Below are 25,264 nucleotides of genomic sequence, written 5' to 3' on the forward strand. Positions count from 1 at the left end.
GGAGCACGCTGCCGCTAAGCTCTGAGATGGGTGTGGCTGTCAGGGACGGGCGCGACCTGTGCGGTGGGGCCGCGGCGGGGACGGAGCCCGACCTAACCGGGGAACTTGGCCAGCTGGTGCCGAGCCTGCACCAGCCGCCTGTGCTGCTCCTTCAGGAACTTCCTCTTGTCACAGGTGTCACTGCGTTCCTTCAGGAGCCAGTCGTACTGCTCCTTGTCCTGCAGCAGCTGGAGCATGGCCTTCTGCAGCTGTTGGCCGAATGACTGAAGGACGAAGAACTGGATCGTCAAGGGGATGTGGGTGGACAGGCGGTTGCCGGTCTCCTGGAAGGAGCAGTTCACAAAAGGGTTGGGACATTGCGACGTGGAGACTCCCAGGAGGGACTCGGACCCGGCCTCAAGCCCGTCAGCGTCCCCCGCACACCGGTACGCAGTGTGGGGCGCACCCTGCTGGGCGTCGGGGCTCCGGCTGGACAGCCAGCACGTCCTGACGGCGCAATGGTCGCTTCCGACGCACGGGGGTAGAATGCGCTTCGGGAAGGTGAATGGACAGCACAAAACCTACACTTTCGAATCACTGACACCTCCGCTGAAAAGATTTCACGACTTTTTAAAAAGTCAGCACTAAGATTATTTGGCGGAACGGAGGCCGTCGGCCGAGCGCCCCAGGAGGGAGCCCCCGGCGTTCCGTGCCGGGCGAAAGGGGGCTTCGGCCCTTCCTTCTCCGTCCCCAGCCCCACCTGCCAGCGCAAGGGTTCTCCCTCGGAGGTAGGTGACCGCTCAGGACGCCGACACGCGCTCGCCCTCAGCGAGTTCTGGGACCGATCTGAGCCTTGGTTTCCTTCTCTATAAAATATTAGCGCCTGGCCTCGTGGGACAGTTAAGGAGCTGGACTGAGCTAAAAGATAAACGTTTTGCAAGATGCCAGGCACACGAGAAGCACTCAGTGAGCGTTAACCCGGAGGACAGCGACGTAAAGATGGCACGCACGCCACGCGTCCCAGGAGGAGAGTGAGCTGAGGGGGTGGCCTGGCCCCACATGGACATGGAGGAGAGGTGAGAAGGGACGGGCTGATAGGGGGCATCCAAGAGGGGCGCTGAGGGCCACGAGCACTGGACTCTGACGTGGGAGGGTGGACGCAGCCGAGAGGGGCGGCTGGAATCTGGGCTGACAAAACCAGGTGCCCGAAGTGCCTTTCGAGACTTTCCTCATGAACATGGCTGCAAGAGTCACTTTCTCATCCTCCTGGAGATTGTCCAAAACATCAACAGCTTTGGTGGCAGAAGGAGACAGGTGACGGACCACGTGTAGCCAAAGCAGCGGCCGTCGGGCAGAGGTGCATGGGAGCAAGGCCCGGAGGAATGGGGACAGGGAGCAGCATGTGACGGGCAGGGTGAGGGGGCTCCTTTCCCGGAGGCCGTCTAACTGGGGAGCGAGGCCGGTGGCAGAAGTCCCTTCCGACGGGGTTGCTTTTGGGGCCACACAGAGACCCTCACAGGTGGGCCATGTCTGATGAGACCCACTCTGCTAGCTGAGAAGACATTTCTGTGTGGCAAAAATCGGATCCCCTGGGATTTCCCCAGTGCTCACAGAGACACTGTGAAAATCAGTGACCCAGGGAAGTCCGATTCATTTAACAACACGTGCGCTTGGGGCAGTGGTGGCTCCAAACATGTCCTCCGCCCGATGACGGGGTCTGCGAACGTGTCCCTCACCCCCCAGCCCCTCTCTGCAAAGGGCAGAGGTCGCAGGAGGAATATCGGTGCCCAATCAGCTGACGTGATGATGGGGGGCCATCCTAAATTATCTGGAGGGCCCCACACAAAGGAGGTGGGGAGAGCCAGAGGGAGGCGTGACTCCAGAAGGAGGGAGAGACGCCACAGCGCTGGCCGTGAGGGCGGAGCAGGGACCACGGGCAGGGAATGCGGGCTCTGCCAGAAGCCAGCCAAGGCAAAGAACAGGTGCACCCCAAGGGCCTCGAGAAGAAACTCAGCCCTGCTGACACCCCGCTTTGAGCCGGCGAGGATCACACACCACGGAGAGTTAAAGTCGAAGACGAGACAGGCTGCCCGTCAGCTTCCCTGTGGTTTCGGGAGGCACTAATGGGACCCGTGGAGGCAGAAAGAGGGAGCTGAGGTTTTGCGATTGGAACGGGGAGGGGAGCGGTCGTTGGGAAAACTCTAAAACCACGACAGACAGTAAGGGAATCAGTATGAATATGGGTGTGGAAAATACACAGAAAGCACATCCGCCACCAAAAAATGAAAGTATAATGGAATAAGAGACCCACTTACGATAGGGGCAAAGGTGAGGGAAACCCGTGGGAATAGACTGCAGAAAGGCGCGACCTACGTGAAGAGAACTTTAAAACACTCCCGAGGCCCCCAGAGTTGATCTTAGAAACGGAAAGGCCCGTGGTGGTCTCGGGCAGGGAGATTTACCGTCACGAAGATGCCAACGCTTCCCCCCGCAGACCTGCAGAGGGAATGTGCTCCCAGTGAGAACACGAACCCTTCCCCTTTTTTCAGAAGGAACTGGACACGCCGATTCTAAAATCCATACGGAAACGGGAACAGATAAGGATGGGCAGGAAATTTCTGCACGGGAGGAAGTGACGGGTCGCCCGCATCCGCAGCGGCGCCTTCACAGCGGCCCGTGCGGTAGGACCAACGCGACTCGACGTCCGCGGATGGAAAAGTGGGTAAAGACAGTGTGCTCCCTAGATGCCACGGATTAGCGCTCTGCTTGAAGCAAAAAGGAAGTTGTGGCACATGCGACAACAGGGACGAACCCTGAGAATATTACGTGACGTCAAACGTGCCAGGCTCAAAAGGACAAATATATTACGAAGCCACTGAATGAGCTACGTAGAGCGGGAGGATTCACGGAGACAGGAAGTGGAAAGGGGGCGGGCAGGGAGGAGGGTGGAGAATTAGTGTGTCGTGGGTGCGGAGTTTCTCTTTGAGGAGATGCACGGTGGCGATGGCTGAACGAGCATGTGAATGCACCTCGTGCCCCTGAACCGTACACTTAAAAATGGTTGAAATGGTCAATGTCGTGATGTATATTTTACCACGATATAAAAAAGGGAAGTAGGGGCGCAGGAGGGGATTACTAAGTAGATACTTAAACACTGCATGAAGATCAACCAACGACGTCCTATTGACACTGGTATGTGAAGCGCAAACCAGTAGAACAGAATTCAGGATCTAGAAAAAGACCAGAATACGTAGGAGAAGAGACAGTGTGAAAGGGGCTGTCGTGCACCAGCACAGACAAGAAGGAGTCTCCGGTGATGGTACCAGCTGTTAGCCGCCCGGAGCCTGGTTCTTGACATCAAATAATTCCGAAGGGATCAAAGGTTTAAGCATAATACTCGAAATAAGTGACTTGGAGAGAACACCGTAGACTTGGTTTATACATATCTCACAGACAAAGTCCTTTCAAAGTCTGTCGAAAAGCACAGAAGCCCCCAAAGAAACGACTCGTAAACTGAACCCACAAATCTAGAAAACTTCGGCATCGTCTCAAACCACCATGCACAGAGCCACGAGGCGGATGACAAACGTCCGAGCAAATCTGCATCGCAGACCTCCAAGGGCAAACACCGCAGCCTAGAAAGGGCTCCGACTGGATGGACAGTTTACTGCACCGGAAATAGAAATAGTTCCCACGCTATGAAAACCTGTCTACGCCATCACGACAAGAGAGATGCGAATTAAAACTACAATGAGAGACTACTTTTCACCTACCCGACTGTCAAAAAAACCAACAACTTTAGCGCAGACTAAACCGGCAAGCACGGGAAGAAACAGGCTTTCCATAGGTAATATAACATAATCGAAGAATCGATATAAAACAAGCACTATCCTTGCCCCAGGTGTGAAGGTCACTTTCATGTGTCGGTGTGGCCAGGTGATAGGACCCAGTTATTCAATCAAACACCAATCGAAGTGCCGCTGCGAGGTATTCTGTAGAGGTGGTGAACATCTTCGATCAGGTGACTAACTGAAAGAGGTTATCGTTGATGATGTGGGTGGGCCTCACCCAATCAGGCGAAGGACTTAAGAGCAAACTAGAAAGAAACCCTGCCTGTGGACAGCACCTTCCCCTGCAGCCCAAGAATCCCCAGCCTGCCTTTCTTGGCGGTCTTCCTATGGATGTTGCACTTGATTGGCCAGTCCCCACAATCCATTAGCCAGCTCCTTGAAATAAATGTCTTTATGCACATCTACCCTCTGGGTTCCTGGTACGACCCTGTTTAAGAGACCAGGAATCTCACTTCTAGCAACTTGTCCTCTAGATGTATGACTCACGAACGAGGCTACTCACTGCAACTCCACTGTGTGAGCAAAAGGCTGGAAAGAAACGGTGCCCGTTATTAGGGAAACGGGCTCCGTATGCTATATCCATACAACGAGATATTCAGCCGCCCTGGAAAAGAGCAAGGTGGCTCCGTGCGAGCTGAAGTGGACCCCTCTGCAAGGTGCAGTAAAGGGCACACGGTGCGGGCTGGCACAGGCACTCTGCAGCCTCGGTGCCAAACACGCTTTAAAAAATTATATATAATACTTGATATTATATATGTATATATATATATATATGCTTTCCCTCAGAGGATATCGACAAACCGGAGGACCGCTTCTGGGGAGGGGGCTGCACGGCTCAGGGCGGTGTGGGTGGGAGCCCCATCTTCCACTGCCACTCATCTTCCGTTTTGGATTCTGTGCGTGCGCGTGCGCCACCTGCTCTAACAGGTTCTGCGAGGCAGGTGAGCAGACAGGTGGCGAGCTTGGCTGCAGGAGCGGCCAAGGTGCGCAGGTGTCCTTCCGTCTTGCCCTTCCCTGGCTTCTCTCATGCGTGTGCCCGCCCCAGTGCGGGTGGGAAACAGAGGTCGACCCTTGGTTTGGGGCCTCGTTGCTCAGAGCCTGGTGGCATTCCCTTGGGAGCCCACTTAGTAGCGCAGGACCTTGGCCCCAACTCAGACCCACAACCCACCTCGGCATGTCAACAAGACCCAAGGAGGTGCAGATTAAGAAACACTGTCACGAGCATGTGAACAGTGAAGTGCGGGAGATACTTGGTAAACCAGGAGTTTACTATTTGCTTCACCTGTCCAGATTCTCACACGTCCCAACGGCTCGGAGGTGTGCTCACCTGAGCTGCGTAGCCTTCCCACCCTTCGTGTGATTTGCTGCATGGAGTAGGAACACAGCATGCGTCTCTGAGCAGCTCCTGTCCCACGAGCTGCTGTTGCACTGAGGGATCTACCCACACTCCACTCACTGGACACGCACTAGACACCGACGAGGAAGTGCCATTTGCAAGGAAGCAAGCTGAGGCTCAGAGAGGTGAAGACACTTGGCCAGGGCCACACAGCCAGTCAAGACCGGATAAGCGTGGCTCTAAGCCACAGCCTCTTCTCGTCAATTGAAGGATGGCTTGTTTCTACAGAGGCTTGTCGCCTTATGGAGACAATGAGACTAAAGAAAGAAGAATTAAGAAGAAGAAGCAACATGAAAACCACCTTTCCGAGGCATGCGCAGACTTACCTGGTGGTAGGCTATCAGGTGTTGAAAGATTTCATCTAGGGAGTTATACGAAGAACTCTCTTCGCAGATCGCCCGACCTAATGTTCTCTTCCTTTCTTCTTCCTTCTCTTTTTCCTTCTCCCTGATTTTCCGTAACGATCTCTGATACATCGTGTCTTGGCAGTACACGATCTGCTCCATTTGGAAGTGTAGTCGGATGGACTTCTCAGCTTCTCTTTCTTGTTCGGTTTTAATGTCTTCGATTTTGGACTATCACACAAGAGACACCCAGTGAGATTCCGCTCAGGAGGTGAGAAGCTGGGAAAGTCACACACCAAGCCCACGACGAGCGGCTTCTCCAGCTCGAACTAAAACAGCACCCTGCTTTGGAGCAGCTTCTGCGCCCCACCTTGGTCTGTCTAAGATGGGGTTCCCAGCAGACGGTCAGAACCTTCTGGGGAGCCTGAGCCACACGTGTGACCAGACCCTTCACCCCTGGGAACCCACAGGCTCTGTTCGAAGCCCTGAGGACTCAGCTTCCTCCCTTCCTCTTTCTCATCTGACGGGGGGTGGGGGGTGGAGGGGAATTTAACTGTCAAATTCTCTATCCTTATGTTCCTGGGATTTAGAGAAACTGGCTACCAGAAGGCCAGGGTGGAGATGGGTGACACTGAAATCACCTGGCCCCTTGGTCCCCCTGGAGTGTGAGAGGCACTGATACTGCCAGGTGCGTCCTCGACACTTTCTTCCGCGTGCATGACAACTTTCTGAGGAAGCTGTTCTCAGCTGTGTTTTGTGAGTGAGAAGCTGGAGGCCCAGGCAGCTCAAGTGGCCCTCCCTAAGGCCCCCGGCTTGTGCCCGGCAGAGGTGGCCTTCCCGTCTGTGCCGGGTGCTAGGACTGAATGCTGTGGCCCCCTGAAATTCGTATGCTGCAGGCCCAACCCCAGTGCGATGGCATTAGGAGGTGCTGCCTTTGGGAGGTCTAGGTCATGAGGGTGGGGCCCTCAGAGTGGGGTCAGTGCCCTTGTGAGAAGAGGACCCTAGTGGCCCGCCAGACCCCCATTGCTTTTAACCAGACTTCGGTGGTAAAACCATTGGCAAGACTCACAAGTAGGCTTCGCTATTTGCTTCTCCAAATACACAATCAATTGCAATGGTCTTCATACAAGCCATCTACTTTCTAGCGTCAGGATTATTATTATTTTTGGGTAACAAACGGTCGGTTTTACCTTGGAGACTTTGTAGAGGTTGAAAAATTCACTGTAATTTTTCTGGGAAACTTCTGTGAAGGCGAGCCAAACCATTTCTGATGGAAGAAGACAAAAAAGTCCAGTTTTGGTAGAAACATCGTCTTTAGACTGATTGCCTAAAATAAGAGGATGGAAGGAAAAAAGTGCCGCCCCCCCCTTCCCTAAACGAGGAATGTGAGCTTTTTCGCTTGACGATTCTCCAGAAGAATTTTAAAACCTAAACGTCCCCTGGCATATTTATTTGACATTTACGGTTTTCATCCTAAGTATATAAATAGTTGCAAAGAATGTAATTTCTTGTAAGTTATAAATATATCGATATTTTATAGTAAAACATCATATCACCCTTTTAAATAGGGCAACAGAATCGAAATGTCTACACGATCTATTTGAAAAGAAATACATGAACAAGCTCTTATTTAAATCAGAAAATTTACAATAGCTCTTTTTATTTTCACAACGTATATATCTATTTGGCTCCCTCACAGAATTTTTTCCTAATATGATGGACGGTATCTTTATGCTTGAAAATCTTTACGGACTCCATATCATATCTTTCTGAAACAGAAGTTTATATATCTCTATATATTTTCGAATTATTTCTATGACTATCAGGCTCTGAGTACTACGCATTTTCTCCAGGAGTGGGTTGAGGGCACAGCTGACCAACGCCAACACGATGACAGATTTTGGTCTATAATTATCAAGCCTAAAGTTAAAATGTGAGTAGAAATACATCCTTTCATGAGCTTTAGGAGGCCACCTCCGACCCGTACTGGTTCGCGGACCCACGAATGGTCATCGCGCATTGCCAGGCTGAGACGGTTAACCGGAGTGCGAATGGTGTCGGCCAAGGAGCAGACAGAGAGAAGAGAGGCAAGAATGCCCCAGAAACCAAGGGGCAAAGCGTGTGAAGGAGAGAGCGGTCGGCACCACGAAATGTCGCATTTGCCTCCACAGGCTGCTGACAGTTTCCTGTGTACACACGACAAAGGTTATACCGCCTGAAGAATGCTCCCAACACTCCCATGATGTAGAATTAATATTCTTTTGTTTTTAAAGTAAATTGAGATATATTTATTGACCACATAATTCATATGTGAACCACCATGAGGTCCTGGAGCATCTATAAATAAGATAGATGGCTTCACACTTAGTCAATCAAATCTCTAGACTATAGGGCCAAAGAACATAGCAATTTGGACAAGATGTTTACGAAAGGTTGTGTGTAATTAATTTTCCTGAGTATATTTGTGTCTAGGGATTTTTTGTTGTTGTTGTTGTTGCCGTAGAATTAGTTAGTCGTCGACCCTACTGCTCAGAGATGTCAAATAGGGAGAGCAATGTGAGGCCGAAGTAACCCTCGCATTGGGGCGGGGTCGAGGTGCCGAGCTGTGAATGTGGATTTGGTCTTTGTCCCCCGTTCTTGACACCCAGCTCCTGGCTCCCTCACAGTTTCCTGGGTAATGAGAGCAATTCTTATTCTAATGAGTGGACTCTGGGTGGCCCTGGGTGGCTTTGGAATGGGGGCTGGGCACCAGAAGGACCAAGCCTGGAACTTTCAGCCCAAGCTTCTGTCACTGTCCACCTTCCAGAGAGAGGACGAGGAAGACGATGGAGAGTGAGTTAGTAATCGATTCTGCCTACGTGATCATCGATTCTACCTCCATCAAAGCCCCCAAGTGACAGGTTCGGATTGCCGCCAGGTTGGCGAACACGAACACGTGCCAAGGGCGGTGGACCCCCAAGTCCGTGGGAGCCACACTTGGGACCCTCCCAGACCTGGCCCTATGTACCTCTTTCATTTGCATCTTTTCTAGTATCCCTTACGACGAACTGGCGAAGGTAAGCGGGTTCTTTACAACGAGCTAGTCAAGGAAAACGGAGTGTGTTCCCAAGTCCCGTGAGCTGTCCTCGGAAGTTACCGTCCCTGAGGGGGGAGCTGCGGGAACTCTGCCTCAGAGATGGCTCGTCAGAAGGACAGGAAGCACCGGGCTCACAACCGCCACCCGCCGAGTGGTAACCCGTGGGACCAAGCCCGCAAGCTGTGGGGCTTATGCCAACCCGGGGCAGGTAGTGTCGGAATCGAGTTGAATGACTGAATATCCAGCTGGTGTCTGGAGAGTCAGAGAACTGTCTGGGATGCTGGTGCTGGAAACGCACCAGGAGGGGAGCTCTGAAGCCAGGCGCTAGCTTTGGGGCGACCCTTTCGCTGCCCTGGAAGTGACCCCGAGCACTCACGAGTTACGGTGTGCAGCATATCCACAGCGGGCTCTTCCAGAGTTTTGATTTGCTGTTTTATGATATTCTCAAATGTCTTGTAGTTCACAAATCCTGGCAGCTCTCTGCCACGATACTGATTTTCAAATTTGCAGATCTCGTTGTATACAGCATCATAACCTACAGTGGGAAAGACAGACTGCATTATTTTACGACGATGACCCCGCGAGTTTTTCTAAACACGACGAACACCATTGTGCACTTCCCGAGAGCGCAGAGGGGCGAGGAGGAACCAGCAGGTGCGATGTGCAGATCAAACAGTACTCGGGGATGACAGCGGAGAAACAGATCTCTGGGGGCGTGTCCCCGTCCGCTCGAGGTGGCAGATGCAGAGCCTGCCGTGGGACCGGAGAGCGGCGAACTCAGACACGGTCCGGAAAAGCTACTTGCCTATGAAATTCTGTGATTTCCATTCGATCTTTACCGAAGAAACTGTACCCTGATAGCATAGGATGACCTGCAGGTCTTTGAAAAGTAGGACTGACCACGGATGCCGTCGGAATCGGCTACACGTCACTTATCCGTGGGCCGTGGCACAAGCAGGCAGTATTTGTAGACCAGATGGGATAACAGAGTAACTGGGCGGGTCAGACCCGGTTGACGTCATGTGGTGTCGGTGTTTATGAAAACCGCTTCGTTTTTTCTTTATATTTTTGGTATCCTTTTCACGCTCAACACGCTAGACCGTGTAGAAACACCCCCATCGGAGAGAAGGGGACATCGCGAGGACTCTGGTCTCTCTTTCTGAAGAACTAACCGGGGGTGGCAGGCTGGGTCAGGAGATATTTCCTCATAGGAATTTTTTTTTTTAATTGAGATATAATCCGCGTACTACAGAATTCGCCCTATCTGAGTGTACGATTCACTGGTTTTTGCATAGTTACAAAATTGTGCCACCATCACACATCGAATTCCCAAACGTCCCCATCACCCCAAGGAGCCCCGCACCCACCAGCGCCACTCCCCACCCCTCCCCCGTCAGCTCCCCGAAAGCACCGACCTACTTCCCGTCTCTGTGGATTTGCCTGTTCTGGACATTTTGTATAAACGGGATCATACAACACGTGGTCCGTATCTCATTTTTCACTTGGCACGTCTTCAAGCTTCATCCACGCTGTAGTACGTGTCGGTACTTCAAGCCTTTCTACGGCTGAAGAACATTCCATTTACGGCGTTATGGGTTGAACTGCGTCTCTCTAAAATTCACATGTTGAAGTCCTCACCCCTAACACCTTAGATGTGACCGTCTTTGGAGGTAGGGCCTTTAAAGAGGGGGTTAAGTTGAAATAAGGTCACTAGGGTGGGCCCCGCTCCAGTATGACTGCTACCTTTGTAAAAAGAACACAGAACAGACACACAGAAGGACGAGCACGTGGGGACCCAGGGAGAAGACCGCCACCCGCAAGCCAAGAAGACAGTCCTCATGAGACACCGACCCCGCTGACACCTTAATCTCGGACTTTTAGCCCCTAGAACTGTTAAATACGCGGTCTATGGTGCTTCATGATGGCGGCCGGAGGGAGCGGATATGCCTACCATATTCTTTATCCATTCATCAGTTGAGGGACATTTGGGTTGTTTCTGCTTTTTTTTTTGGCTATTATGAATTATTCTGCCAAGGACGTTCAGACTCAGACTTTTACGTGAGCGTATGTTTTCTTTCTCTGGGGTATGTACCCGCGAGAGGAATGGCTGGGTCACGTGGTCACTTTTGAGGACGTGCCAGAATGTTTCCCAAAGCATCTTTCTACACGTTCTCCAGCAATGTATGAGGGCTCCGATTTCTCCAGATTCTTGTCAACATTTCTCGTTCTCCGTCTTTTTGATGGCGTCCATCCCAGTAGGTGTGACATGGGATCTCTGTGTGGGTCGGATCTGCATTTCTCTGCCAGCTAAAGACATTGAACTTCTCTTATGTGCTTACATAAGAGAAGGCCCCCCAGATGCCTTATGTTTGGAGACGCGTCTGTTCTGCTCCTTTGTCCATCTTTAAGTTATGAGAATGCTCCCTATATTCTGGATACTAGACCCTTATCAGATCTATGACTTCTAAGTATTTCCCCCCGTTCTGCGGGGTATCTTTCTACTTTCTTGATAGTGTCCTTGGATGCGCAAAATTTTGCGTTTTGATGAAGTCCGATGTATTATTTTTTTTTCCTTTGCTGCTTGTGCTTTAGATGTCCTATCTCAAAAAAAGCCATTGCCTTGTCTAAGGTCACGAAGATTTCTCAAAGCCAACGAGAACTGACCATTTGAACCTCTGGGCAGCTACCAGGAACTGGGGAACCCCACCGAGTTGCTCAAATAAAAGCAAACCCGCATGGCCTTTCCCTCAGCCGCTACAGCTTTGTCATTGGTCAATACGCGATTTCCTTGAAGTTCCTTGAAATAGTAAAAAAAACACGTCAGACCGCATTTTCTACTTTGCTCAGGCTCTTGCAGAGTCGATGACGCAAAGCGGGCAGCCGGCACTGTGGTATTTTCTTTCTGCTGCCGCGGCTATAAAATCCGCTCAGAGGCGTGTCAGGCTTCAAGGACTCAGCCAGTTACCAAGATCGAGCTGGATCCTTTCAGCAGTGACACAGAGAGCGTGACACCCATGTCGCGCCAACCCGCTCATTAACGAAGGACGGCTGATTCGTCTAGAAGCCTCTCTCGGCGTCCTTTGACATCAGCGCCCACTGGCCTGAGGTCAGTGACATGGAACAGAGCAAACGTGGCTCTCGCGTCGCCCCCTCTGGACTGCCACCGCCCTCACCTGCTGCAGCACCCTCGTCCGCCTCCCCCGTCCGCCGCCTCAGCCCCCAGTGCCGGGTTCAGGATGGCGCCCTGCGCTCACCGTCCTGGAAGTTGTTTTCAATCACTTTACTCCAGTTGTTGAATTCTTTTCGGATTTTGGTAAACAGCCGAGTGTTGCTCTTCTCCACGATTTCCTCCCCTTGGATTAAAGTGAGGATGCCCTGATTAAATGCATTAAGTTTCTGTCGAGAAGGAAAACACAAGTGTAAGCAGAGATATTTCAAATACGGGTGTCGACGTGGCTTGGAGGTCGCGTGTGTGCTGAGGGCGGGTGAGTCATTCTTTGCCGCCTATGGGCCAGGACGATGGGAAACAGGAAGCTGGGTCGCCGGAGCACCCCACTGCCCCCTTACGGCCTCCCGGGTCTTGGGTGAGTCACGTGATGAAGAACCCACGCGCGATGTGCCCATTCAGCACGCTGGCTCCACCCTCCACGCCCCGCCCCTCCCCGCCCACGTGCCCTCGACCCCGGCCCCTTTCTGGTGCTCAGGGGACAGAGCGAGACAGACGGGACAGACGGGCATAAGGCACGCGGCCCCTCGCACACCGTCGGTGGGCGGTTCTTCAGCTCGACCCGACAGGCAACACTCACATCTATCAGAAAGAACATTTTTTCGTTTTCTTCTTCCGGCGTCTCCATGCCATACATCTGCAACTCCTCTGTGATACTCTGCTGTTTCTCCTTTATTTCATTTTCTAACTGGGGCAGAGATTTCTGAGGAAATAGAAAATAAGCAAAATACATAAATTTGAACAGGGAATAAGAAGGTGCTGGCCTCTTTCTGCAAGGTGCAGGGAAGCTCTGCACCACGTGAGACTTCCTGGCTCCCTCTGCAAAGATTTTCCAGGAGATGGGACACCGTTTGCCACCCAGGACATTCAGCCTCAGAGCCATGCTTAGGAGGCCACTTTGCCTGGATCCTGAGCCCCGGGAAAAGCAACGCGAAGAACAGTTTCTGTGATCATGTGACGTGAACTCTGCAGAGAGGTTAGAAAGTCGCTTGTCTAGTGGGTCCTGAAGAAGTGACCACTGGAACAATCTGAGATTCAACAACGGTTGTGTTGTTGTTCAGAGATCTTGAAAAGTTATCTGGGACTTCTGGTTCTGGTAATAGGGCTGACTGCTTATGTCGGCTCGCCCTTCCACAGCAAAGGCATAAAAAACGCTGGCGGAAATATCACAAGCGCCGCTTCAAATGCGTCAGCGAGCTGTCAGCTACAAAACTGACATGCGGAAGCCAAAGCCAAGGGACAGCAGACGCCCGGGGATGTGAGATGGAGGCTGAAGTGAAGCTGGCTTTGGCGTCAAGGGCGTCTGTAGAAGAGAAAACTTGAACTCTAGCTTCAGAGTCTGGCTTGGTGCTGGAGCAAAGGATAAATCCTTGGCCCCAGCGGGGAATCTAACAGACAAACACCTTCTTTCTGCATGAAGCTGGGACTCCAACTGCTTGGCTTCTATCGTAACGGTCAGCTCGGCACGACCCTGCCCGCCAGAGCATCCCTGGGGACTGTGTGCAGTGCCTGGACCCTGGTGCCGATGTGAGTGTGAGGGCGGGGAATTCCACGAGCCAGCCCTCACACGGTTTCGCTGCCCAAATTCTCACTCATTGAGGGGTCCTGCAAAACCTGAAGCTGAGAAGCTAAAGTGGTTCAAGCCGGGGGCCCTTCCAGGCGTCTGGCAGAAGCTAACACTGCCCTTCCCTGGAGAAACACAATTTAAACTCAGGCTTCCATAAAAACCCACGGATCAAGCTCCAAGAAAGAGGCTCACAGCCGAAACTCCCAACTCAACTCATTGTGGGTGACAGCTGGTCGGACCCAGCACACCAGGCTCCATCACTGGAATCGTCAAGTGCAAGCACAGCAGAAATATGCGCACATAAACCTTTCGAAAGGATCGAAAACGTGAAAAAGCAGAGACTGTCCGAGTAGATTGGAAAAGAACCACAGCGAAGTTTAAGAAATGAAAAATACAGGATCATAACAATGACCGAGACGTGAGGATAGCGGTTGGCAATGAGAAAGGAAGACTTAGGGAGCGCTCAGAAGATTTTAATTTTCGAGAAAGCCAAGTGGAGTCGGTCTATCGGTATCCCACTCGACGTGCGGTCCCCTGACAAGCGCCCTCTGGAAGCGGAGACTTCCACACGCCAGACCCACTGAACCTGAGCCTGCTTGCTCACGGCATCCCCAGGGGGCCCGTGTGCCCGCATCAGCTGTTGCCATGGTGCGGCTTTGCCTTTTAGGATTCTCCCCCGAGATCGGGCGGCTACGTGTGCTTACGCAGATGTGTGCGATGAGCTCGGTGGTCAGTCTCTCTGCTAGGCAGGGGATCGTGGCCTTTCCTTCGTCCAGGAGGTTCCTGCAACAGAAGACAACAGCACGTCCATCTCCGCGAAGCCACAGAACGCCAGTCAGCTTCGCGCTGCTGGGGTCATCGAGGCAAATGCAGGAACTTCCGGCTGGATGGGATGTTCTGAGCCAGTACCCACCAGCGTTCAGACTTGGATCTTGCATTTGAGTAGCTTTGGATGGTTCCAGATACAGAGCTGGGTTCACACTCTCCCCCCAGAGAGCAGAAGCCGTGACTGGGAGGGAGGAAGCCAAGCTGTCTTCTCACTCGACCCAAATCTGTGTTCACGGGGTGAGTTATGACAGGGTCTCAACATGTTAAAGGACTTTTTAGGATAAAAGCCTGGGAAGCGTGAGCTGACATGCCTATTTGCGACAGGACACGCACATCTAAGTCAGTTTCCGCACCCGTCAACGTGTCTAATTGTTATACAATAGACATCACGTAAAATTTAGCATTTTAAGCATTTTTAGGGTTCAGTGGCGTTAAGCACGTTCGCATCATTCTGCGGCCGTCACCACCAGCCACCTCCAGAACATTTTCATCTTCCCCAACTGAAACTCTGTCCCCATTCAACACTCGCTCCCTATTCCCCCTCCCCCAGCTCCTGGCACCCACCCTTCTACATTCTGTCCCTATGAATCTGACTCCTTTAGGGACCTCGTATAAGTGGAATCACACAGTACGGTCTTTTTGTGACCGGCTTATGTCACCGAGCGTAATGGCCTCGAAGTTCATCCATGTGGCAGCCGGCGTCAGAATGTCCTTCCTTCTTCAGGCTGATACTCCATCGCATGGATGGACCACATGTTGCTTTTCCATCCATCTATCGATGGGCACTTGCGTATAGCACTGCAGTACCCGGCAGTGTGCAAGCAACAGTTCATACACCTGTCAACTCCGAATAAGCTTCTCCACAGCCCTCTGACAGAACTGGCTGTGCTGATGCTAACAGCATCCCTGGGGCTCTGCCCACACAAGCGCGCACGCACACGCGCACACACACACACACACACACACACACACACACACACACGTGCACGTACGGGGCCTCCCTTCACAGCTCACAGAGCATCTCATTGGCACTCTAATGGCTGCAAACACCGTGAGCGCTTACTCTGGTTTACACAATTACAAATACACAATTATAAGCAGATCCGTGCCGAACATCCTCCAGCAGATGTCACCGTACACACCTCTGATTACTTGTGTGGGTGCAGCTCCCCGAGCTGGAACTCTGCACCCTGGGGACGCACCTGTGCTGAGACCTGCTGGCCCAGTACCGGGGCACCGAGCAGAGGCTGTACCAGCACGCCTCCCGGCACAGGCGCAGCGAAGTTCATCCATGTGGCAGCCGGCGTCAGAATGTCCTTCCTTCTTCAGGCTGATACTCCATCGCATGGATGGACCACATGTTGCTTTTCCATCCATCTATCGATGGGCACTTGCGTATAGCACTGCAGTACCCGGCAGTGTGCAAGCAACAGTTCATACACCTGTCAACTCCGAATAAGCTTCTCCACAGCCCTCTGACAGAACTGGCTGTGCTGATGCTAACAGCATCCCTGGGGCTCTGCCCACACAAGCGCGCACGCACACACACACACACACACACACACACACACACACACGTGTGCACGTACGGGGCCTCCCTTCACAGCTCACAGAGCATCTCATTGGCACTCTAATGGCTGCAAACACCGTGAGCGCTTACTCTGGTTTACACAATTACAAATACACAATTATAAGCAGATCCGTGCCGAACATCCTCCAGCAGACGTCACCGTACACACCTCTGATTACTTGTGTGGGTGCAGCTCCCCGAGCTGGAACTCTGCACCCTGGGGACGCACCTGTGCTGAGACCTGCTGGCCCAGTACCGGGGCACCGAGCAGAGGCTGTACCAGCACGCCTCCCGGCACAGGCGAAGAGCCAGCCTCCTCCCTTCCCGCCAACTCTGCACCTGCTCTTTATTTTAAAGCCAACCAATTTATCAGTCTTTTCTTTTTTTAAAAAAAATGTCACCTTTGGCTCTAAGGTTAGAGAGATCTTTATCCCGGGATGATAAATGCTCCACCCACTTTTCCTTGTGGGATGCTTGTGGCTTCTTCTCTGTATTTAATTTTAAACTTCCACTGATATTTATTTTGGTGTAATGTGTTAAGAAAAGGCACAATTTAACTTTTTCTCCTCATTTTTTCTCCCCTCCTTCTTCTCCTCAATAATTTCCTCAATGCCACTGATTGAGAATCGAACTGATATAGCCCCTGGATTTGAAATGCTACATTTATCACCAATCCAATATATGTATCTGGGTCTATTTCTGGGTTTTCTACACTTTTCTCATTCTGTCACATTTACGTTTTTATTATGGTTCTGGCACCATAGTATTTAAATTATTAGAGCAGGTCCCCTCCTTAATTTGATCTTTTAAAATTTTTCGCCATAATCGTGAACTCCTCTTTTATTCTTCCAGGCAAATTCTGTGGCACCGTCAGGGAGCAAACACATCACACGTGTACCCCAATATCTGCAACAGTCTTCCCCGGGCAGGCTGGAAGTCCTTAGTTTGCCTTTGACCTTGGAAAAGCGGAGCTGGGCGTACCTGAAATGCGGATGGTCCTCGAAGAAGGCCTTCTCTTTCTGCAGAGCCTCGGTCAAGCTCAGCTGCTCCTGGATGTCCTGCTGGCCCCTGCACTTGACGATCATGTAGCCCTTCTTCAGGTGGCAGACCAGGTTCCGCACCACGTCGACAACCTTGTTTTCGGTGCCTTTGTCCACCAGGTCGGGCTTCGTCAGGATTCCTGCGGACCACGGCCTTTCACTTGGAGAACGCACATGGCCTCGCCGGAGCGAGAAATGAGGGACGGCCCATCCCTCGGCAATCCCCGGCCACCGGCTTGCCCCTACCCTTGCCTGAGGGCAGATAGTAGGGCTCGTAGAACCCCAGGTGGAAGGCATAGAAGTTTCCATCTTCCCGACTGACACTCTGTCCCCATTAAAGAGTAACTCCCCATCTCCGTGCCAGGCCCCTGGCACCACCACCCGACTTCGTGCATATGAATCTGACTGCTGTAGGGAGGGACCTCGTATAAGTGAAATCGTGCCGTGTTTGTTTTTCTCGTATCTGATTTATTCCACTTAGTGTAATGTCTTCAAAGTTCATCTACGTTGTGGCACGTGGCACAGTGTCCTTCATCTCTTTCCGCCTCGAATGCATTGCTAACTGTTTTCCGGTTTTGCTCTGCCCCCCGAACCCACCATGCCTTTCCTAATCAGGTAGACAAAGGTTACGGGCCAACTTGTGGCCAACAAGAGTCAACGTGACCCACATCATTGGGACTCAGCGGGCACCAAACCTGGCACCTTATCAGTTCTCGTCTGCTGGGTGCAGGCCCCTCGCCCTGTGTGTGTGCCAAGGAACAGCCATTTGGATTCAAGAGACATTTTCCCACTGTCTAACCACCTGCCGTTTTCGGGGTTTCCCCTCTTCTTACCTATGGTCCTGTCTCCGTCGGGGTCTACCTCCTGAGCCATGCTCAAGGCCTCCGTGGTGGCGATGTCCACGTTACTGGGCACCACCACCAAGTTGATCGTCTGCTGCTTAAGGATGTACTTCTTGATGAGTCTCTTGATCTGTAAAAAAAACGAGCGGGTGTGAGAGTTAGAAAGATCGTGACCTTGCACTTGCTCAGGTTCAGAGTCTTCGGGGCAGGCCCCGCAGAAGTAAGCCTGCAGAAGGAAGCCTGGTGGCACTTTCCAAGACAGAGTCATGAGTAGCCGAGTTCCCCATGAGAAAACAGCCCTGCGGTCAGGGAAAACCATGAGGTTTTCACTCACTCGTATTTCCTGAAACCTTAAACTTGAAGGTCACAATGAAAAACAAGATGCCACAAGAATAGCTTGACTGGTCCCTGAACCTTTAACCCATCGATTGAGTCGCCGATATGAAAGTAACATTATGTCGTTTCTAATGCTCTGAGCTCTCGCCACAAGTTCCTAATAGACTTCCTAATACAAAATGTGACAATAACCAAAGATGAGTCACCGTATAAAACACAGAGCGTACAAAACGTATTTCTGATTTTGCCTGTTTGCCTCCCTCTCTCCAGAGACGTCTCCGGCTGACTCGGAGGAGATTGCAACCACCATGCTCTCCAAATTTCCCACTCACGCTTCTTATATATCCACCCTTCAAACTCAGCCCTGAATTCATTTGTGCCCTAATGCAGCCCCCATGTCCCACCCATCCCCCCAGACCAAGGGCAGGATGGAGCCGAAGTTTCACCTGAAACCCAATGTCAGCTGGCTGATTGCCCAGGGCCACCCTGGTGATGCCGGGGAGGTCGATGAGGGTCAGGTCTGGGACGTGAGGGGAGCTGACCTCCAGGTTGATCAGCTCATGGCTGATGTCCATTCCTACCCCAGCAATGACATCCTGGGCTACAGAAGAGGGAACAAAAGAGAAAACAATTAGCACTTCGGATAAAAGTGTCTCGTTCTGATAAATCCTCTGAAAGTGAAACCGACCAGCCACTTTTGTAACTCCAGAATGATCCGAGCTTAATTATGTGGCATGCTGGGAAGAAATGAAAGTCGATAACGAGAAATTATTTATTCGTCTCAAACACGCTTCGTAGCCACTGCCACTCCTTGGTCTTTATGTACTTCAGATGTTATTTTTCCCTTTGGATGTTTCAGATCAATCCGATGATCTCTGTGGTTTGCAGTTAGTGAGATCTGCCATGAATTAGCCGAAGCAAGGATTATGTAAACACATCCATTCTGCTTCTGGAGGAAAAGCTCCCGCCACCCCCACCCCCACCCCTCCAATTCCTCTTCCATCAGGATAAGGATGGCCTCGAATAGGAAACAGATGCTTGATACTTGAAGACAAGCTTTCGATTTTAAAATTCGCGTCATTCTCAGATACGTGTATACTAAGCAGTAAATGATCGAGGTCAGATTCTGCCCGAAAGCACTGGTCTTGATGAGAAAAGAGAGAATGCAGGCAGCCGGGGTCTGATGTGTAGGTGGGGAGGGGGGGCGGGGCGGGGATGACGGATGGAGGGATGGGGGATGGAGCAAGGGGAGGGGCTGGTTTTCAAGGGCCAAGCCCAGAAAAGAGTAAGAGGAAACCATGCCAGGCCGACCCCAACCACTTCACACAGTTCATCAGACCTCCAAACGGGCGAAGACAATGGACACGGGTGTTTACCTTTCCTGATTTCCTCTTCCACCTCCGAAGCATCTGACATCTCAATCTCCTGGTCCTTGTAACTGACTTTGCCTTTCCATTCGTCCCCGTCCCTCAGTTTTCTCAGCTTCAGCACCAGAGGACACCTCGTCACGATACCTAGGAGGCCACGTCCACGTCAGTGCTACACTCTGCTCTTACAAGTCCCAGATGGTGGCCTTAGACCAATGGTTCTCAAAACTCGATACAATCGGGGAGACCACACAGACTGCAGGAGTTCCGGCCTCGCCCGCGGATGTTCTGATGCATCGTGAATATGCGTCTGAGCCGCTTTGGGGCTCCCTAACGTTTGCAAGCCACCATTTTAAGCTTCTCACTTCATGCCAGTGTTCCGCTATCAGCTCAGGAGGTAAACAGCAACGAGAAAACCCCAAACTTGTACAAACATTCTCCACGTTCCCCTCGCGGTCAACCCCCCGCCGCCAGGAAGGCACACTGCCCCTGCCAGGCCACCTTCCTGCAAGCTCCTTCTCGGTCACACCCATCTTCCACCTCCAACACCCATTTCAAGGCCCATCCAGGTCTGTCCACTTCCTGCGAGCCCTCACTGATATCCTTGGCCTTGTAGCTCAAACAGGGCCACCAGCCAATCTTTACCTCCTAAGCTCTCGGGAAGGGGGCTCAGAAAAGATACCCACGTGCACGTGCTTCCGAGCTAGAGACCCAAATGCATTGACTCCAGACCTTCCACAAACTGCAGGTTACACACAGCCCACACGGAAGCATGTGAAGAGAGGGTGTTATGGACTGAATTGTGTCCCCATCAAAATGGATATGTTGCAGTCCTAGCCCCCAGTGTGACTGCATTTGGAGGCAGAGCCTTTGAAAGAGGTAACTAAGATTAAATGAGGTCACAGGGTGGGCCCTGACCAATGTGGCTGGTGTCCTTATAAAAAGAAGACACCAGATGTGAGCTCATCCAGAAAAGGCCGTGTGAGGACACGGCGAGAGGCTGGCCATCTGCACAAGAAGGGAGGCCTCGGGAGAGTCAGACCCTGCTGACTTCTAGCCTCCAGATCTGTGAGAAATAAAGCTCTGCTGCTTAAGCCACCGGTCTGTGGTCTTTCGTTATGGCGGCCGAGCTGATAGCCCAGGGCCCGGGTGCTTACCGCTGCCTCTGGGCAGGGCGACGCCCGACAGGGCCTCCAGCACGGAGCTCTTGCCCGAGCTCTGGTCCCCGATGACCGCGATGGCGGGCAGGGCCAGGTCCTGCTCCACGCCCAGGGCCCGCAGAGAGTCGATGAGGTCGATGCAGGGGCGGATTTTCTCCTCGTAGTAGCTGCACAGGCTGCTCTCGGTGCCCTGGAGGAGGCAGAATCGGAGAGTTCTGTCGTGGCCTTTAGGTCACGTTCCATCCGAAAGGGACAGCGTCGACTGGTCTCGGACAGGTTGTCGTGAAGAGGATTTTCACTCAAAAGACTAACCATAGAACCAGCTCTTGGCTCTGCTTCTGTAGACGTGCCTGCCGCAGAGGCCGTGGGGCAGGGTGACCTCGAAATTAACTAAAGACTCATTCTCCCTTTTGCTTGTTCTGTCTAATCAGCAAATGCACCTGCCTGTAACCCATAGCAACGCCTGCGCTTTGTAACCATCTGAGGACAAATGAACTAATCGGCCCATGCCAACTCAGCTCTATATAAGCAAAGTCGCATCTGAGCTCGGGGTCCAGATCTTCAGAGCACTAGCTCCTCTGGGACCGCTGGCATAATAAACCTGAGTTCTCCGACTCTCCCAGTGCCGCTTGGTTTCTGCCCCGCCCCGCCGTCTGATTTTTGCAACATTTCTGCAACGATTGGATCATACAGCTAAAAGTGTCAGCTTTCAGATCAAATTCAGGTTGCATAGATTCTAGAAGCCAAGTTTGGTTCCCACCAAAAATATGTCTGGATTCTGGGAAAAAGAAAGACCATGTGGCTTCTCTGTGAGGGAATGTCATGACAACATTCAGAGGGTTGCAGCTTGGGACTGAACCGTGACCTGGGCATGTGGTAACAGGGCTCCGCGGGCCAAGGGCCCAGGCCAATACCTACGGGAGCCGATCAGCATCTTGCTTGGTTTTCCAGGCCAAAGTCGCACACCAAGCAGCATCAGCTAAGGCAAACCGTCTCCATTCAGCTGAAAGAAGGACTCGGGCCGCAGATTCTGCATCGCCATCTTGCCTCAGGTGGGGCGAGACAGCAGGCCTTCAAATGGACACAGCTCACAGACACATGGATACTGATTTTCAGGCAACAACTTACTTTTTCCAGATTCTCCTCAGACACCTTAGCATCTGGTAACCGAGGACTGGACGCAGAGGCCGAATTATGATTTTTGACTTTCACTTTAAGAGGACTCCTCTTCACTGTAGGAGGATTCATCTTCTTCCCTTATCGGTTCAGCTGAAAACCAAGCAGACCAGGGTCAACACAGGTTGGAACCGGGTACATCCAATCATGGACAAACCTACCACTCTTTACTAACTGAAAAAGAAATGACAGGAGGACCCAAGGGAGCAAATCTCAAATGAAGATGAAGGCTGGATCCCGGCTCGGCAGAACTCACGAGCATGCTTCCAGAACCCAGCAGATTGTTTCAACTAGGTATTTCCTGTCGCGATTTCAGGTGCAACATCAAAAATTTTTCCATCATAAATTTAGCAGCGAAAAATGAAATATCTGATGCATTTTTTTAAAAAATAATTTTTAAGAATAAAATTATCAGAGGATGTTTTCCAATATAGCCAAGGGAATCTAAATACTATGGTAATTTAATATCCAAACCTATAGTTTAAAAAAATGTAGGAACACCAAGTCGTTTACTCTGCTCCTTTTGATCCTCGATTTCCTATTTTCATTCCATTTCCCCCGCGTAAGTTTATCTAAATGTCATTTACTTTATTTTTGAAAGTATTTAATTGACCGCTTTGTCATACTTGTCAGCATCAAAAAATATGTATGCATTATTTCAAATTCATGAAAAATTGTTTCTGGGACCGCAAGTCTAATAGTCTTGGATAAAAGTAAATAACAATGTTTCTCCTATGATTTAAAAGAAATGCTATAAAAACATTTAAGGCACCTATATACCTCTAATACACCTTCTTTTTACTTGACGATGTAACGCTGATGAGTTGGATGGAAATGCAGAGCTGTTCTCTTACGCTTCCTTGAAACAAAGTAAAACATACAAATTAGACCAAAACCCGGGCAAATAACCGAGAGCGCTCACCCAGCTGCTGACCACGGTGCACGCACGGAGTGCACGGGGGACCTCCTGCTTCCAAGCCCATTCATAGTTCCCAGAATCCTGCTTGTCGATCTTGCGTATTTTAATTTTAAGACAGATTTGGATAAGGCAGAGAGTCTCGCTGTAAATTTACTGCCTGGCTTAACAGCTTTTTCTGATGCTCTGCGCTTCCTTTTGATAGACCTCGTCTAAGAGTTTCATAGTCTTTCTCAATACGCAGTCGAAAGGACTAGGTAAAAAAAGCAAAAAGTTGCAGAGGTGCGTGCCTTTCTTTGTAAAGTAGGAGGAAGGTCATTTTGAAAGGCAATGTTTTAAAGAGTACTGTTTGGAATTCGGCAATCTGGAAATTTATTCCCTAACCCCCAACCCCCACTTTTCTCCTTTGTCCAAAATGTCATAGGTACCCAATGTTGCCGTGCTGGCTGGAATTTGCATGTTTATGGGAATTACCCATGCACATGTACTAAAAATTTGATTTTCTCCTGTTAATCCGTCTGTTAATTTGATTATTAGCCCAGCTAGAACAACTTAGAGGGTGGAAGAAAAAGTATGTTTTTCTAGCCCCCACACCCAACATAATTTTAAAGATCATCTCGTGGGACTTACATTTAGTTTTTCTCTTGAAAGTGTTTTCCTTTCCAAAAGCCCAGACCTTTAAATGTTTGATGACTAAAAGGAAGAACGTCTGCACTCAGCCCTAATGCTCTCTGCCTGCCACGCTGAGCTAAGTGTTGGGAGGGAAGCCAGGAAGGAATGGGGGGAGTGTCACCTCAGGAGGAGTGGGGGAACTTCCTGGCCAGCACCTGTGCTCTAAAGTAGAAAGGTGACAAGGCTAGACATTTCAGGCGCCCTTTGGGACTGACGACTTGATCCTGTTTCCAACAAAACTTGACTATGAATCCGACCAAATGATTCTGAGAATCCCACGCGCACAGCTCGGGTCTCAGCGGCTACTGGCTTCCTTCCGTCAGCCCCCAAGGACTGTTCTGCCTCCTCCCATCCCCGCAGACGACTAGGGACCCAGGAGGCTGAGCCAGCCCCATTCAGTGGCACCCTGCTGCTCAAGCTGGGGGCGCGGGGGAGTCGCGGACACTCCCCTGTGCCCTGGTGTGGGGTACGCCGCGCAGGGCACTCCTGCGCATGCCTCGTCTCCCCCACCAGGAAGCTCTGCCCACTCGGGTACCCAGAGCTTTCTCTTGGATCCGACCGCCTGGTATTCTGCACGATCAGTGAAGACCGTTTGTCCTCCAAGGAACCCTGCGGACTGTTGACTGGTCCGGTTTGCAATCAGTTAGGATATCGAAACTGATATAAAGCGACGGTCAGCGTTTGGGGTGGGCTCGAGAACCACGCAGCAGTGGACGAGAAACTTTCTCAGAGCTCACCCCTTAACCAGCTTCCTCGGAGAGCCCCTTGGCTCCCATCCCCAACACCTTCCTGCCTCCTCAAGCAGTGAAGACGCCCGTTTGTGATGAGCCACCCGGGGGAGGGGGGGCCTCCGCAGCCTGTGGGTCTGCAGTAGAATCTGCGCCCAGCCACGAAATCGTCATTCTTTTTATTGCTATTATTATTATTTACTATGACTAGCCCCGAAATGCCCACACCCCGAGCACCCGTCTCTGCAGCCAGCTGCCCAGACGGCCCCGTCCGATCCTCCCGCGGCTGGACGGCGCGCGGACCCGGGAGCGCGACACTCACCTGTCTCCTGCCAGCACCCCGCCGCCGCGCGCCGTCGCCGGCTTTATGCCGCGCCTGGCCCCGCCCCGCCTTCTGCCTGCGGCCGCCGGGAAATGAAACTCATAGGAGACAGATGGGCCAGGCTCAGGGGCCGCAGAAACGAAACCGAATTCTCCGCCTGCGCTCTGGTGCGCCCCGCGGAGCTGCGGCCTGCCCGAGACACCCCGAGGGCGCGCCGCTCCCAGATCACCCGCATCCCACGAGGCTTTCGGGAAGGGCAGATTCTCCGACCCTACTCCAGACCTGCTGAGTCCGAAACCGCCCGCGGCGCTGGGCGGGGCCACCGGGATTCTGGTGGTTCCGGTGCCAGGCTGAGCACCGCTGCTCCCAAAGCCTCGAGTCATCCTTCCAAAGCTGAAGGATGCCGGGAGCTCGGGGGCGCTTCAGCCTGGTCCCCCGAACAGATGCAACGACAACCACCGGGGGTCTTGAATTCTTGCTGGAGGTTCACTGGGGTCATTCAAGCACCAGCAAAGATTCTTATGTTATTAACATTCTTATGTTAATTGCAGCTCCCCATCTCCCGCTACCCGTGCGGACCCACATCGGCCTCCTCCTCGCCCAGTTCTCCTTGTCCATCGCAAGCCTCCCTGGCTCATATAACTTCTCTGGGGGTGGAAATGAGTGGAAGGTGGGGGCCGAGGTCATAGGGACCCAAGAAGAGCCTTCCCTGTGGGGACTCTGAGCCTGGGTAACACTTCCCTTTGGCAGGGCGCACGATGTCTATATTCTCCTCAGCTCAGCTCAGAGTGCTCGACGACACCTCCCCCCCTCCCAAAAGATCTCTGTGATAAGGAAGGGTTGCCCTCGCCCCACTCAAAAGCCCCAA

At 51.9% G+C, this 25,264-nt stretch overlaps 1 protein-coding gene across 2 annotated transcripts; it reads right to left on the reverse strand.

Annotated features, from left to right (window-relative positions):
• Positions 1-6: 6 nt before the first annotated feature.
• Positions 7-24,552, reverse strand: MX1 (MX dynamin like GTPase 1). Of its 2 annotated transcripts, XM_006916729.3 has the most exons (15): positions 24,397-24,552; positions 22,539-22,617; positions 21,711-21,851; positions 20,580-20,772; positions 19,432-19,569; positions 18,502-18,656; positions 17,711-17,849; positions 16,819-17,017; positions 14,144-14,222; positions 12,453-12,575; positions 11,901-12,042; positions 9,023-9,181; positions 6,761-6,837; positions 5,553-5,801; positions 7-323 (listed from the first exon to the last, which is right to left on the reverse strand). In XM_006916729.3, exons 3-15 carry the CDS (start codon positions 21,828-21,830, stop codon positions 93-95), a joined length of 2,004 nt encoding a protein of 667 aa, XP_006916791.1. In that variant the 5' UTR covers positions 21,831-21,851; positions 22,539-22,617; positions 24,397-24,552; the 3' UTR covers positions 7-92. The 2 variants fall into 2 exon arrangements, with proteins under 2 accessions (XP_006916791.1, NP_001277103.1); NM_001290174.1 differs by lacking the exons at positions 22,539-22,617; positions 24,397-24,552 and having other exon boundaries at positions 93-323; positions 21,711-21,830.
• Between the last annotated feature and the right edge of the window lie 712 nt (positions 24,553-25,264).

This window comes from Pteropus alecto, unplaced genomic scaffold, assembly GCF_000325575.1.
Source record: "Pteropus alecto unplaced genomic scaffold, ASM32557v1 scaffold97, whole genome shotgun sequence".
Classification (NCBI taxonomy): Eukaryota; Metazoa; Chordata; class Mammalia; order Chiroptera; family Pteropodidae; genus Pteropus; species Pteropus alecto.

Bases quoted from the DNA above. Each gene is read 5' to 3' on its own strand.
- MX1 (XM_006916729.3), bottom strand. From the start codon at position 21,830: ATGAATCCTCCTACAGTGAAGAGGAGTCCTCTTAAAGTGAAAGTCAAA. The intron at 14,223-16,818 runs GTACGCCCAGCT...CTTCTGTTGCAG, and splicing joins GAGGACCATCCGCATTTCAG to GAACCTCCTGGACGAAGGAA. The intron at 6,838-9,022 runs GTGAGTGCTCGG...TTCTTCCATCAG, and splicing joins TATGCTGCACACCGTAACTC to AAATGGTTTGGCTCGCCTTC.